This window comes from Gracilinanus agilis, chromosome 1 (genome assembly GCF_016433145.1).
Source record: "Gracilinanus agilis isolate LMUSP501 chromosome 1, AgileGrace, whole genome shotgun sequence".
Lineage (NCBI taxonomy): Eukaryota > Metazoa > Chordata > Mammalia > Didelphimorphia > Didelphidae > Gracilinanus > Gracilinanus agilis.
Genome location: NC_058130.1, coordinates 389,845,618 through 389,859,104, shown reverse-complemented (window position 1 = coordinate 389,859,104; position 13,487 = coordinate 389,845,618). Strand labels below are relative to the sequence as shown.

Here is a 13,487-nt window from a genome sequence, read left to right as displayed (position 1 = left end):
GAAAATCATAGAAAGCACCAGGAAAGGAAAATAAAGTATAGACTATTTGAGGATTTAGGGTAAGTAGCAGAGGGAAGAAGGAGCAATTAGAGTATTTATGTATGATAGTAAGAGATTGAGACTATAGGAACCCTTAAGTTAAGTGTCTCTAAGTTAATACTCTCTTTCCTCATCTCTGCTTCTTGGGTTCTCTGCGTACCTTCCAGTCCCAACTTAAAATCCCACCTTTTGTTAGAAGCCTTTCACAAATCCCTTCCAATGATTGTGCTGCTGTTCAGTTTTGTCTGACTCTTTGTGACCCCATTTTAGGGTTTTTTGTTTTGTTTTGTTTTGTTTTGTTTTGTTTTGTTTTGTTTTGTTTTGTTTTGTTTTGTTTTTGGCAAAAATACTAAAGTGGTTTGCCATTTTTTTCTTCAACTCATTTTACAGATGAGAAAACTGAGGCAAACAAAGTTAAATTACTCGCTCAAGGTCACACAGCTTCTAAATGTCAGTGGCCAGGTTTTTACTCAGGAAGAAGAATCTTTCTGACTCCAGGCCTGACACAATATCCACTTTGTCACCTAGCTGCCTTTAATTCTAGTTCCTTCTCTGTATTGATATTCTAGTTTATCCTGTCCCATCCTTTTTTTGTATGGAGTTGCTTGTGTGTTTTCTCCTCCAATGACTATGAGCTCATTGAGAAAAAGTGGACTCTCTTTTGTGTTTAACACAATACATGGCACATGGTAGGCACTTAAAAAACATGCTTATTGACTGACTGACTATTGATAACCTAGGATTGGCTTTATTTTATTTCACTGTCCCAAGTAGAAGTTAAATATTGTTCTTTCCTTTTTCACTCACCTTTCCTTACAGTGAAATACTAGCTGTGTTTGATCCTTTAGTTTTAGACTTTTCAAATTTGCTTACTTGCTTTACTAATTTATCAGACACAAGCATACTTTTTCTAATGTTATTTTTGCCAGGTTATTTCCTAGGAATGTAAAAAAGATGGTTAGTAAGTATTTTAGAACAAGAATTACTTGCTAGTTTGTTGAATTCTTCCCTTCTATGCTATAAATATGTTCCAGTCTCTTTTTTGGGGGAGGAAAACCCTCCTTTTGAGCCTGTTGCCTATTCTTGTCCTTTTAGATGAGACTAAACTAGATGCTTCTGTGGCTCCACAAAATGAAGGGGTTGAACTAGAGGATCCCTAAGGACCTTTCCAGCTATAAATCTTTGATACCATGACCCTGTGACCAGCTACTCAGTCCTTAGTCTTAGAGATCTGGCTTCTACCCTACTCAAACTATTCTCTCCTTAGACACCAAATATCTTCTAACACTAAATGCCATGGCCTTTTCTTAATCCTTATTTCCTTCATGGATGCTCTCAACACTGTTAACTATTCTCTCCCCTTCTTAAAACTGTACTTCCCTCTCTATAGCACTCCTAGATGTTCTCATTTCCCTCAAAATTCTACCTTTTCTCACTATCCACCAAATTATTCCCAAAACCTTAATCTTTATTCTCCTGACTATATTCTTTCTATCCCTTCCTCTCTCTTTGTTTCCCCTACTCTTCCTTATCCCTCTTGCTCACCCTCTCTCCCTCCTTTTCTCTTTCTTCCTCCTCTCAGCAGAATTCTGAATATCCCCTTGAAAATTTACTGTCAACTCAAAGACAATAACCAAAACTTTGATTGTCTTCTCCACATTTACACCAGCTCACCAGCTCCTTTTTGAATTATCTCTTCTTCTATCAATAGTCCAGCATCCTCCAAATCTTGGTGAAGTACTCCTCGAATATTCCTTATCTTGAAAATTAGTTATTTAGATTCCTCATCAAAGTTAATTAATTTTCCCCTTGCAAAATCAGTATTCTTTGCATTTATGCCTTTCTTTTCATTAGTACCTCCACTACTGCATTCCATGTCCTCATTACCTTGATCATGGGACTTGGTAGTACTTCCTTAATTTGCTTTTATCACATCCAATCTTTCTACTCTCTAATCTATCTTCACAGCCTACCTATTAATCTTCCTTAACACTCTCTTTGGGAATGTCACTACCTCTTTCAGAAATCTTTCTGTAGGCCCCTATTGCCTACAGGATAAAGTCTAAGCTTACCTCATTGACTTTTCTTAAGTATGGCCCCAGTATTTTAGTTCTCCAACATTATCTCCCATGTATCTCTTATATACATTTTTACTTTTGCTAGCTTTAATGTGTCTGGAAAACAATGAGTAGATTAATAATAATAACAATAATAATAAACATTTATATAGTGCTTTAAGGTTTACAAAGCACTTTTAAATTTTATCTCATTTAATTCTCACTCCAGTTCTAGGAGATACGTGCTATTATCCCCATTTTACAGATAAAAAAACTTAAAAGACTTAAGAGGTAGAGTGAATTACTCAGGATCGCCCAGTTAGTAAGGTATCTGAGGCTGGATCTGTATGCAGATCTTCACAACTCCAGATTGTATTACATTCTAATGTGTATTCTATCCACTGTGGCTTTGCTCACACTACTTTCATCTAGGTATCCGAATAATTGGACTTGGCTTTTCATCCCTCCTGTTTCTTGGAGCACTACAATATCTTTAAAATTCTTTTTGAGGGGGCAGCTGGGTAGCTCAGTGGATTGAAAGCCAGACCTAGAGATGGGAGGTCCTAGGTTCAAATCTGGCCTCAGACACTTCCCAGCTGTGTGACCCTGGGCAAGTCACTTGACCCCCATTGCCTACCCTTACCACTCTTCTGCCTTGGAACCAATACACAGTATTGACTCCAAGACAGAAAGTAAGGGTTTAAAAAAAAAATTCTTTTTGACAGTCAGTTTAGTAAAATTTATTAAGTTCCTACCATGTAGGCATTGGATAAAATATACAAAGTTTCAGTAAGATTTCCCCCTTATCTACTTAGTAGGGAAATTTGATATATAATTATTTAATAAAATAATACCTGATGAATATAGAAAAATAACTATAACAAAATACCATCCATGTACATAAGAGAGATATAGGTAAAGAGTATATAAGTGTAAGGGGAAGGTTTTTTAATGACAGTTGGGAATTATCAGCATAGAAATGGTAGTTCAAGGTCATGGAAATGGATGAAATGGCCACTAAAGGACAAAAAAAAAAACAACCTTGGGGAACATCTACTTTAAGGTCCAAGGAAAATGACAAGGAGATATAGAAGAGAAAATTAGAGACATAGTAGGAGAACTAGGAGAATGTGATTCCTCTGAAACCCAAAGAAGAGAGAACAGTGTCAACACTGTCAGCAAAGGTCAACAGTGTCCTGTGCTATTGAGAAGTCGAGAAGAATGAGCTGTGTCTTGTATCTTTTGTTTGTTTGTGGGGCTTCTACAGCTTCTCTAATTTTTCTTTCTGTCTTTTCAGGAAGAGATTATCTTTCATTTCTTGCTTTGGTGCTCAACAATAGTAAACACTTGAAACTAAATTCAGTTATTACCTTATTTTAGGTTTCTTCATTAGACCATTTTACAAAATGATGTTGGGAAAGCAGATAACTTTGAATGATATGGAGTCAGTGGTAAGTAAGCACAGGTTATTCATATTCTTAGTAATTGTCATATTTTTTTTCTTAGAAAAAATTAGACTCTGATTCTTTTAGTCTAAATGGTTTAATAATAATAACAATAATAGCTAACATTTATCTAGTATTTAACACATGCCAGGCTTTCTCCTAAGCATTTGATCCTTATAACCATCCCAAGAGGTAGATGCTATAATTATCCCCAATTTACAGATGAGGAACCTGAGGCAAACAGGTTAAATGTCTTTCCTCCAGTAAAGAGAATTTGGAAATAGGAAAGTTTCTTAAATATTATTTTTAACAAAATATTTTGCCATTGTATTGCCATATATGCCAATTTTAGCAAATATGCCTAAACTTAAATTACTGAGGGATAATGTGGGATGGCATGGAATGGGGTGAGTACTTGCATAAGTAATTAGTCTTTATATAATCAAGATGGTTCATTCTATCTAATTTTTCTTCCCTACCAAACTTCTTTCTAGAGTTTGTTAAACCATAATCACCTTTATTCTTCATCCTTCATCTTTTTCCTGACATTTCCATTCTGAAATAAAAGGAAGTCTTGAGAAAATCTCTAGGGACTGACAATATCAACCCAAGATCACATACTGACAAGTCTCATTAGACTTGATCACATATTTTTGCCCTGTTTTCCTGAACATTTGTGATTCACCCAAAGGCACACTAAATTCAGGCAAAGCTGTTATCTAGACCAATTAACATTCCTCTCTCCTTTCTCATAGTTAAATATTCTTTTTCTGGATCATCCTACCTTGAGAATTATTCACATATTCTGCTGCTTCTGGGCCTTTACCACTGAGCCCCTGCTGCTGGCAAAACTTAATATATATAGTTCTTACCATTAAGAGACAAGAATTATGCAGGGGATGGATCAAGTTAGCATTATTAATTGCCATGATTTGTAATCATTCTAAATGTGTGAAATTGAGCAGGATATTCATTTAAATTACATATTCAATGCTGTTGTGTTGCTTACTTTTACCTTTTGTGTCCCTCCTATAGGATAGTGAATATTACAACTCCTTGAAATGGATCCTAGAAAATGATCCTACTGAACTTGATCTCATGTTCTGCATAGATGAAGAAAACTTTGGGCAGGTATGTGGAGATGACCTAATTTTTGCTCTTTCACAACTCCGAAGGTCATTCTTTTGTCTCCTCTCCTGTCCTCTCCTCTCCTGTCCTGTCCTCTCCTCTCTTCTCCTCTCCTCTCCTCTCGTCTCGTCTCTTCTCTTCTTTTTTTGTTTTGTTTTCTTTACCTTTACCTTCTATCTTAGAATCAACACTGCATATTGGTTTCAGGGTAGAATGAAGGTAAGGGCTAGGCAATGGGGCTTTAGTGACTTGCCTGGGATTAAACAGCCAGGAAGGGTCTGAGGTCAGATTTGAATATGGGTCTTCCTGTCTATAGACCTGGCTCTTGGTCCACTGAGCAATCTAGCTATTCCCTGTATTTTCTTTTTCATGTGTCATAATGCTGCTTTTATTAATAAGTAAAGAAGATTCAGCAATTGTAAATGGTGGTGCCCAGTTTCCATCTATTGGCATTGAGAGCTGCCTGATTGCTATGGTGGGGTGCCAGATTCCTGTTCCAGACTTTTCCTAGCAAAAACAAATGGAAGTTTTAAGATTGCTCTATGGGCAATAGGCCACTGTCTTCATAGAGATGGAGCTGGCTATCAGAGGCTGTGCTTTCTCAGTTTTGGAATGTAGTATTCTCCCAAAGTAGAGCTCAACTTTCATTGGTTCAATGAATGCTACATCAAATAAAGATTATAGTGTCAGATAATACTTCAGAGATCCCCTTATGTTAAAAACAATTATAGAAGATCCAGGTCTAGAACCCAAACGTTTCCATGACCACGTGAGTCTTTTGCTGTTTTACTATGTCATGCTGACCCATTCCATAGGAAACCAGTGCCCTTATGTTTTCCAGAAACCAATGCATGTATATTGCTACCTCCTACCCCCTAAAATCCTTAGACTTCCATTCTCTCAAATTTCCCTTGGAGAAAATAATCTTCTTAATGTCTCTCACCTTGCCCAAAAGGATTACCAAACTCTAGTCTATCTTTTCTCGTAAGATTTCTGAGAGGAAAACACATGCTCTGGAGTTGCTCAAATTTCCTCTACAACATCATGACTAATTTTCATACCTTTCATGATATAATCCTCTCCTTTTTCTTCATGTCCTTCCTTTCCCAAAAGGATCATCCCCTACACTTGGGATCTGAGTTTTATTTTCTACTTCTCAAAAATTAATACACAAAAATACTACTAGATAACCATTTGTGAGTCTTTTGTTTATTTTATTATCACTAAGAAATGTACATAAAATGTATAGCCCAGTATATAGTCCCTTGGTATGTTTTGAAGTTTCTAGACCTTCACTGTCCTTATACTACAGATGTGAGTTAGCTATATAGAGGAAGCACAGATTGTGGCAGTGTTTTAACATAGTTTTCCTTTGAAATTCTTGAATGTTCTTCTCTTTGAATTTTCACTTCATCTCCTACTTACTCATTTTTTTTTCAAATTGAGACAATAGCAGAAATATTAATTTCATTCCTTCCCCAATGACACATGATCTCTTCATCTGTGAATAAGCACATTAGAAATGTTAAGAGTTCTGGGACCCTCTATCCATAGAAACACTACCTTCCACCAGAGGACCATTTGACTTGCCTGGATCTAATGTGTGACTAATCCTAAAAATTAAGGAGCTGTAATGATTGGGTGAAAACACTCTTAGGGATTTTGTAAGGAAATCGTGGTTCTCATTCCAACTCTCCCACTATTGGTATAATCTTAAATAAGCCCTTTAATCCTTCTAAGTCTCAGTTTCTTCAGCTGTAAAATGAAGATAATTCAGCCCTATCACCAAGGGGTTTTTGAGTTTCAAATGTCAAGATAGATATGAAAGCACTTCAGAAGTTAAAAACTTTATAAAGTTAAAGACATTTAATGTGTTTAAATCTTAGAATATTGGAGTTGGAAGGTAACTAAGAAATTTTCCAGTCCAACCCCCTAACCAATGCAAAAGTCCTTTGAGATCATGCAGCCTCTGCTTGTGTATCTCTAACAATGAAGAGCCTATTCTACCGTTGGATTGCCCTGGCTTTTAAAAAAGTTTTCTTATTCTGAGCCAATATGTGCCTTTTTCAAGCATCCACTCATTTGCCCTTATACTGTCCTCTACTGCAAAACCAGCCTGCCCCTTTTTCCACATCAAGTATTTGAAGGAAGCTGTCATGTCTGCCCTTTAACCATCTCTTCTTCCTGACAAAGCTTCATCGATATGAGATGGTTTCTAAGCCCCTCATCATCTTTGCCCCTATTTCTGGATATTTTTTAATCTGTTAGTTTCTTACAAAATATGTTGTTAAACAAAACTCCAGTCAAGCGCAGTGGATAATGTTGGAACCAGGGTGTTCATATTAAAATGCATTGGGGACAGCTGGATGGCTCAGTACATTAAGTGCCAAGTCTAGAGACAGGAGGTCCTGGGTTCAAAGATGGCCTCAGACACTTCCTAGCTGTGTGACCCTGGGCAAGTCACTTAACCCCCATTGCCCAGCCCTTACCACTCTTCTTCCCTGGAATCAATATATAATACTGATTCCAAGAAAGAAAGTAAGGATTAAAAAAAAATAATCCACTTCTTTTCTGTGAACAATCAATAAAACTATAGGTAAACTATACTATAAACTATAAAAGTGAAGTGATGTGTACTCAAGAATTATACTTAGGAATTTGAATGGTGGTGGATCATGGCATTGTCAAAAGAAAAATATATGGGACTCAGAGTCAAACACAGTAATCCAAATGGATTAGAATGTAGTAGTGCTTCCTGTGACTCAGAGAACATCTAAAACTAATGTTGTTTTTACCAGTAAGGAGAAAAAACTACTACTCATTTATGAATGCATTTATGTGTCCAACTGTTCTAACTAGCTAGAATTAATAATAATTAATAATGGCTCTTTTCAGTTAAAGGGATATGAAAAAAATAGGATCTTTCTGGCCTATTTGGCTACTTGAAGCAATGATTTTATCCTTTCTTCTCTACTCCCATAACATAATACAGCTTTGAAACTTGCTTTCTAACATCTAACAGTGATTCATGGGATACAGAAGGCAGGAGGAATTCACTTCAGCCAATCTGAGGATGATTAGGATGTTAGAGACAGTTTTCTCTTTTCCTATGTGATAACAGCCTTAAGTGAGATTAAGCTCAACTATGTCTTGGAAGTGAGTTATAGCTTTTAAATTTCACCAATATATGTCTTCTTCTCCCAAAGGGATGATGTTGACTATAATCCAAGGAACAAAAGGAAAAGGAAATATAATGTTAATCTATTTTTGCCCACCTCAATTTCTTTTTAGAGCCTTTCTAAGTGGATGTCTTTTTATTACTATTAAAAAATGTTTACAAAAAAGTATCCCTTCCATATAACAGCTTTCCTCATCCCACTTTCAGTATATTGTAGGTCAGCATAAGAAATGAAGTGGGAATTTTAGGGGAGTTATACAGAAGTCACAGATGACACTAAAGGCCAGCAGACAACAGAAAAAGTTTAGAAACTCAGAAATACATAAAGTAATATTATGTAATACCAAATACTTTATCCTTTAATAACATGAATATTCAACATTTCCTTCTTAAAGTTAAAATAAGAAAAAGTTAAAGTTTGTGAAAAGTACCAGAAATTAAAAAAAATTTATATGAAGTTTCCAGATCATGGGGGTGCCATGCCCCTAACACCCGCAAGGTGGAAGAGATACCTAACTTGTGTGTTGATTGTATTATACCAACCAGCACTGACAAAATCCAGAATATCTGATATAATGGAAAACCTAAATCTGAGAAAACTGATTCATAGAAATAGACATGAAGAACATAGAGGCAACAGGAAGTGGGGAGAAAGCCTTTGAATAAATATGTGAATTATATAAGTAACTAAACAGAATCATCAATTTCAGGTAGAAAAATATGTGTATTTATAAAGGACTGAGGACAATTCCTGAGAGTTACATGTTTAGGCAGGATAGAACCTGAGGATATTTAAGCTTTCCTTCCAGTTAATTAGGTAGGCTTCCTCTGGCTGCTTGACCAAGATAAAACTCAAGGGACTATAGATAAATAGGTACTCAGTAATTTGAGTGTGGTGTAAAAAGACAAGACTCTGGGTTGTGAATCAGAAACTATTTTAATCTTGCCTCTGGCATATTTGTCTCATGATCTCAAAGAAGTCATTTAAACTTTTCCGAGTTTAGAAGTCCTCTTCAGGGGGAAAAAAAGTAGAAGTGACTAGTATTCAATGATATCCTGATGATAATATTTAACTTAGTAAAACTATTATGTTAATGAAGGGAATAGTAACCACATTAAGTGAAATAAAAATAATTTTCAATAATATGGATATTTTTGGAAGAGCTTTACTTCTAGAATTCCATAAATTTAATTTGGGGGCCTTTTGGGAAATATCACCTCCTTGGGAGAAAAATGTAAAAATAATAATAAAAGACCCCAGATTGACACATACTAAATATTTCGTGTTTCATGTGAATGATAGGAATTCAAAGTAGCTAGAAAAATTCAAACTCTGTCATAAGAAGTGTAAATTCTAAGAAAGATTCTATCATGACTTTACAGATAAAAACTAGAAGGGCAGATAGGGAGAAATAAATGAGACATTCTCCAAATCATAAGATTCTGGAAATTGATGTTAATTTTTTACTTTTATTTCATTTTTTTTTCTTAAACCTTTACCTTCTGCCTTAGAACAAATTCCATATACTAGTTCTATGATAGAAGAACAATAAAGGCTAAGCAATTTGGGTTAAGTAACTTACCCGGGATCATAGAGCTAGGAAGTACCTGAGACCAGATTTGAACTTGGGTCCTCCTCTTTCTAGGTGTGGCATTTTATTCTCTGTGTTCCCTACCTGTCCTGACTTTTGTATCTGATAGTAGCTATCTGACAATTCAATAGATGATGTCTCTTTTTGCCTTTCTCCTAAACTATTTAACGTCTACTGAATGAAAATTAGAGAAGGAATGTTTTTTTTTTTATTTAGAAAAGATTTCAGACTGAAGCTGATTATTAACTTTATTTCTTGCCAACCTCTGAATGAAAAACAAGAGGAAGACCTAGCTTCTTTTCAAAGAGATCAGATAGAACAATGTAGCAGTCAGAATAGGCCATAAAACTGAATTAGATGATTAGGTCTTAAATTGGTTGAAATTATTGCCTCTCTCCTTAGACAGCTAATCTGTCCTATGATGGTTATACTTTCAAGGGCTAATGCAATGAGCATATTTAATAAACCGCCTATTCCTCTCCTGATCCACCTCTTCCTACCCCACTGAAAATGTTATTTTTTGTTTCTAAGGCCATAAAAAATCAGCAACTTTCCTGCCCTCTCTTTATACCTCACAAAATTTTTGATTGCATATTTAAAATTAGCCTAACCAAAAAAAGGGAAATTTCCATTTTCCCTGGGTAAAGAGAAGCTAATTAGTTGCCATTAAGAATTTTAAAGTCATTTCACTCCTATAAGTGAAGCAAATGCCCTTGGCATAGTGACTAGGGATGCCTACAAGCTGTTTTTTTTCTGAATATTTAGAGCTTCCTCCCCTTTCTCCATTTGGGAATGTAAGAACATGTCAGAGATTGTTATTGGCTCTTTCTCCATGTAATCAAAATGCAGATGTTGCCTTTATTACCTGATTTGCTTTCCTTCTGGTCTGACAGAATCTGGAGCTGCTCAGTTCTGAGACCTGATTAGAGGTTTTTTCACTGAGAAAATTGAGGCATCTGAAAAGTCTCTCATTGCCAAGCACAAGGAATTATCTCATGTACAAACACAAAAGACAAGACACTCGTTATTAATATGAAACTAAATACTACAAACTAAACTAAAGACCATATAAGGCAAGATAATAAAGCAAATTATTATTAGGATACATTAAAAATGAAATATATCATGATAAATAATGTCATACAAATAAAAGTAGTAAAAAGTAATTAAAGCTTCAGAAATAGATTAATCTTAGAGGTTGTTGTTCAGTTGTTTCAGTTCTGTTGATTCTTTGTGACCCTTTTTGGAATTTTCTTGGCAAAGATGATACAGTGGTTTGCCATTTCCTTCTCTTGCTCATTTTACATAGGAGAAACTGTAGAAATCAGGTTTAAATGATTTGCCCAGCATCACACAACTATTAAGAGTCTGGAGCCAGATTTAATTCAGAAAGAGATATCTTTCTGACTTTAGATCCAACACTATCCATTGTACCACCTAACAACAACAACAAAATTAAAGCTTTGAAAATAGATTATACAATGACTACAGAGTCAGTTTCTGAGTCTGAATAATCTGGTTCAAATCCCTCCTCTTGACACATACTGGATGAATGATTTGCGGAAAGTCATTTTTACTCTCTTCCCGTATTAGTCCTTCAGTCACCAAGTATTTATTAAGTGTTTGCTCTGTGCCAGGCACTATGCTAGGTTGTGGATATAAAAAGAAAAGGCAGAAATGGATCTTGCCTTCAAGATGCTTGCGTTCAAGTGGGAGAGATACCATGTAAATTTCTAGGGACATATGAGGTATTTGTGAGTGAGTGTGTGTGTGTGTGTGTGTGTGTGTAAATGGGAAGTTATCACAGAGGAGACAATAGCAGCTGCAAGAAAAGGGAGACCAGGAAAAGCCTGTGTAGAGAATGAGACTCCTCATAATGAATCTCGAAGGAAGCCAAGAGTCAAAAGTAAAGTGGAAGAACTTTCTAACCTTGGGAGACTCCCAGTAGAAAAGTGAACAGATAGGAAATGGAATGTCTTATATAAGGAATAGATAGAACAGAATATGTAGGTAATAGACTTTGTGGAAGGGATTTTAGTACAAGATAAGAAAGGTAGGAAGGAACCAGATTGTAAAGAACTTTGAATATGATCTTAGAGGTAAGTGGGCAACTAGGTAGCACAGTAGATAGAGCACCAGACCTGAAGTTGGGAGGATTTGGGTTCAAATGTGGCCTCAAACACTTCCAAGCTGGGTAACCCTGGGCAAGTCACTTAACCCAAGTTGTCTAGTTCATGCTGTTCTTCTGTCTTAGAATTAATACTAAGATTCAAAGTAAGGGAGAAGGGGAGAAAGAGGGAGAGAAAGAGATAATATGGAGACATTGGAGTTTGAGTAGAGGAAAAGCAACGTAATCAGACTCGGGAAAAACCAATTTGGCAGCTTAAAAAAGAAATTGGAGTGGCGAGACTTGAGGCATGGAGCAATTAGAAAGCTATTGCAGTTTTCTAAGTGAGAAGTGATAAAGTCCTGAACTAAAGTGGAAACTGACCACTTACTAGGTTTATATCCCAAAGCAATTTTTAAAAAGAGGGAAAAGGACCTGCTTGTACAAAAATATTTATAGCTGCTCTTTTTGTGATGGCAAAGAATTGGAAACTGAGGGGATGAAGAATGGGTGAACAAATTGTGGTATATAACAGTGATGGAATACTGTTGTACTGTAAGAAGTGATGAACAGGATAATTTCAGAAAGAGTTGGAAAGACCTAAATGAACTGATGCAGAGTGAAATAAGCAGAACCAGGAGAACATTATAACCAGTAACTGCAATATTGTGGAATGATCAACTTCGATAGACAGCTGTTATTGGCAATACAGTGATCCAGGGCAATTCTGAGGAATTTACGATAAAGAATACTACCACCTCCAGAGAAAGAATTGTTAGGAGTCAGAATGAGATCAAAGCATGTGATTTTTCACTTTAGTTTATTTCGGTTTTTATTTTGGGGGTTTAAGTATTGTCTTGCAACAATGAAAAATATGGAAATATGTTTTGTATGATAATATATGTATAACCCAGATTAAATTGCTTACCATCTCCAGAGGGAAGGGAGAAAAAGGAAGGACAGAGACATTTTGGACCGTATAATTTTAAAAAAATGTGTAAATTGTTATTACATGTAATTGGGAAAATAAAATATCTTAAAGTGGTGTCTGAGTGAAGAAGTAAAGATAAGAGGATATATATTAAGATGTTATGACAATAAAATAGGATTTAAGAGCAAATTGGTATGTGGGTTGAGTGAGAGTGATTTAAAGATGGCCCTGAGATTGTGAGCATAGGTAATTGGCTGGATGATATTGCCCTTAAGGGTCATAGGTATGGTGTGAGGCATAGCTCTGTGGCTCAATGAATAGAGAGCTGGGTCTAGAGACAGTAGGTCTTGGGTGTAAATGTGACTTCAGACACTTGCTAGCTGTGTGACACTTGACAAGTCACTTAACCCCCATTGCCTAACCCTTACCACTCTTCTGCCTTAGAACCAATACACAGTATTATTTTTAAGACAGAAGGAAAGGGTTTTTATTTAAAAAAATTTTTTTTAAGAATCATAATGAAGTTTCAAAGAGAGGAAGATTTGGAGAAAATGATAATAAGTTCTCTTTTGGACATTGTTGAATTTGAGATATATATATAAAATGATAACTATATTGGTGATGGTCAGTTCCAATGAGGACTTTTAAAGATGTGGCTTACAAAAATAAAAAAAAAATCCCTACCTTTAAGGAGAATACGCTTTTATTTTCATTCCTATGATACATTCTTTTAAAGTCATATTGTTCTATTCACATTCTACTAAAAGAAACAAGATATACGTCAATAGAAAAATAAAATGAAAGGCAAATACAGGTATGCAAATTAAAAAGAATATCAACAAAAAAATTTTAAGTAATGGAAGAAAACTATTCAGAGGACAGAAAAAGAACATTTTTGTTTTTATCTTGTTAAATTTAATATGTAATTTTTTAAAAAGTGTACCTTATAGAAGTTTACATACAATCTTGTCTTCTTTTGGTATATTGAAATCTGTTTATGGATGATTTTT

At 35.4% G+C, this 13,487-nt stretch overlaps 1 protein-coding gene across 3 annotated transcripts in view; it reads left to right on the top strand.

Annotated features, from left to right (window-relative positions):
* NEDD4L (NEDD4 like E3 ubiquitin protein ligase) overlaps positions 1–13,487 on the top strand; it is a 212,875-nt gene that overhangs the window by 171,331 nt on the left and 28,057 nt on the right. For all 3 annotated transcript variants that reach the window (XM_044664562.1, XM_044664553.1, XM_044664545.1), the window contains 2 exons: positions 3,477–3,547; positions 4,577–4,672. In XM_044664562.1, the coding sequence (XP_044520497.1) occupies positions 3,477–3,547; positions 4,577–4,672 (167 nt within the window). The remainder of the gene's footprint in view (positions 1–3,476; positions 3,548–4,576; positions 4,673–13,487) is intronic.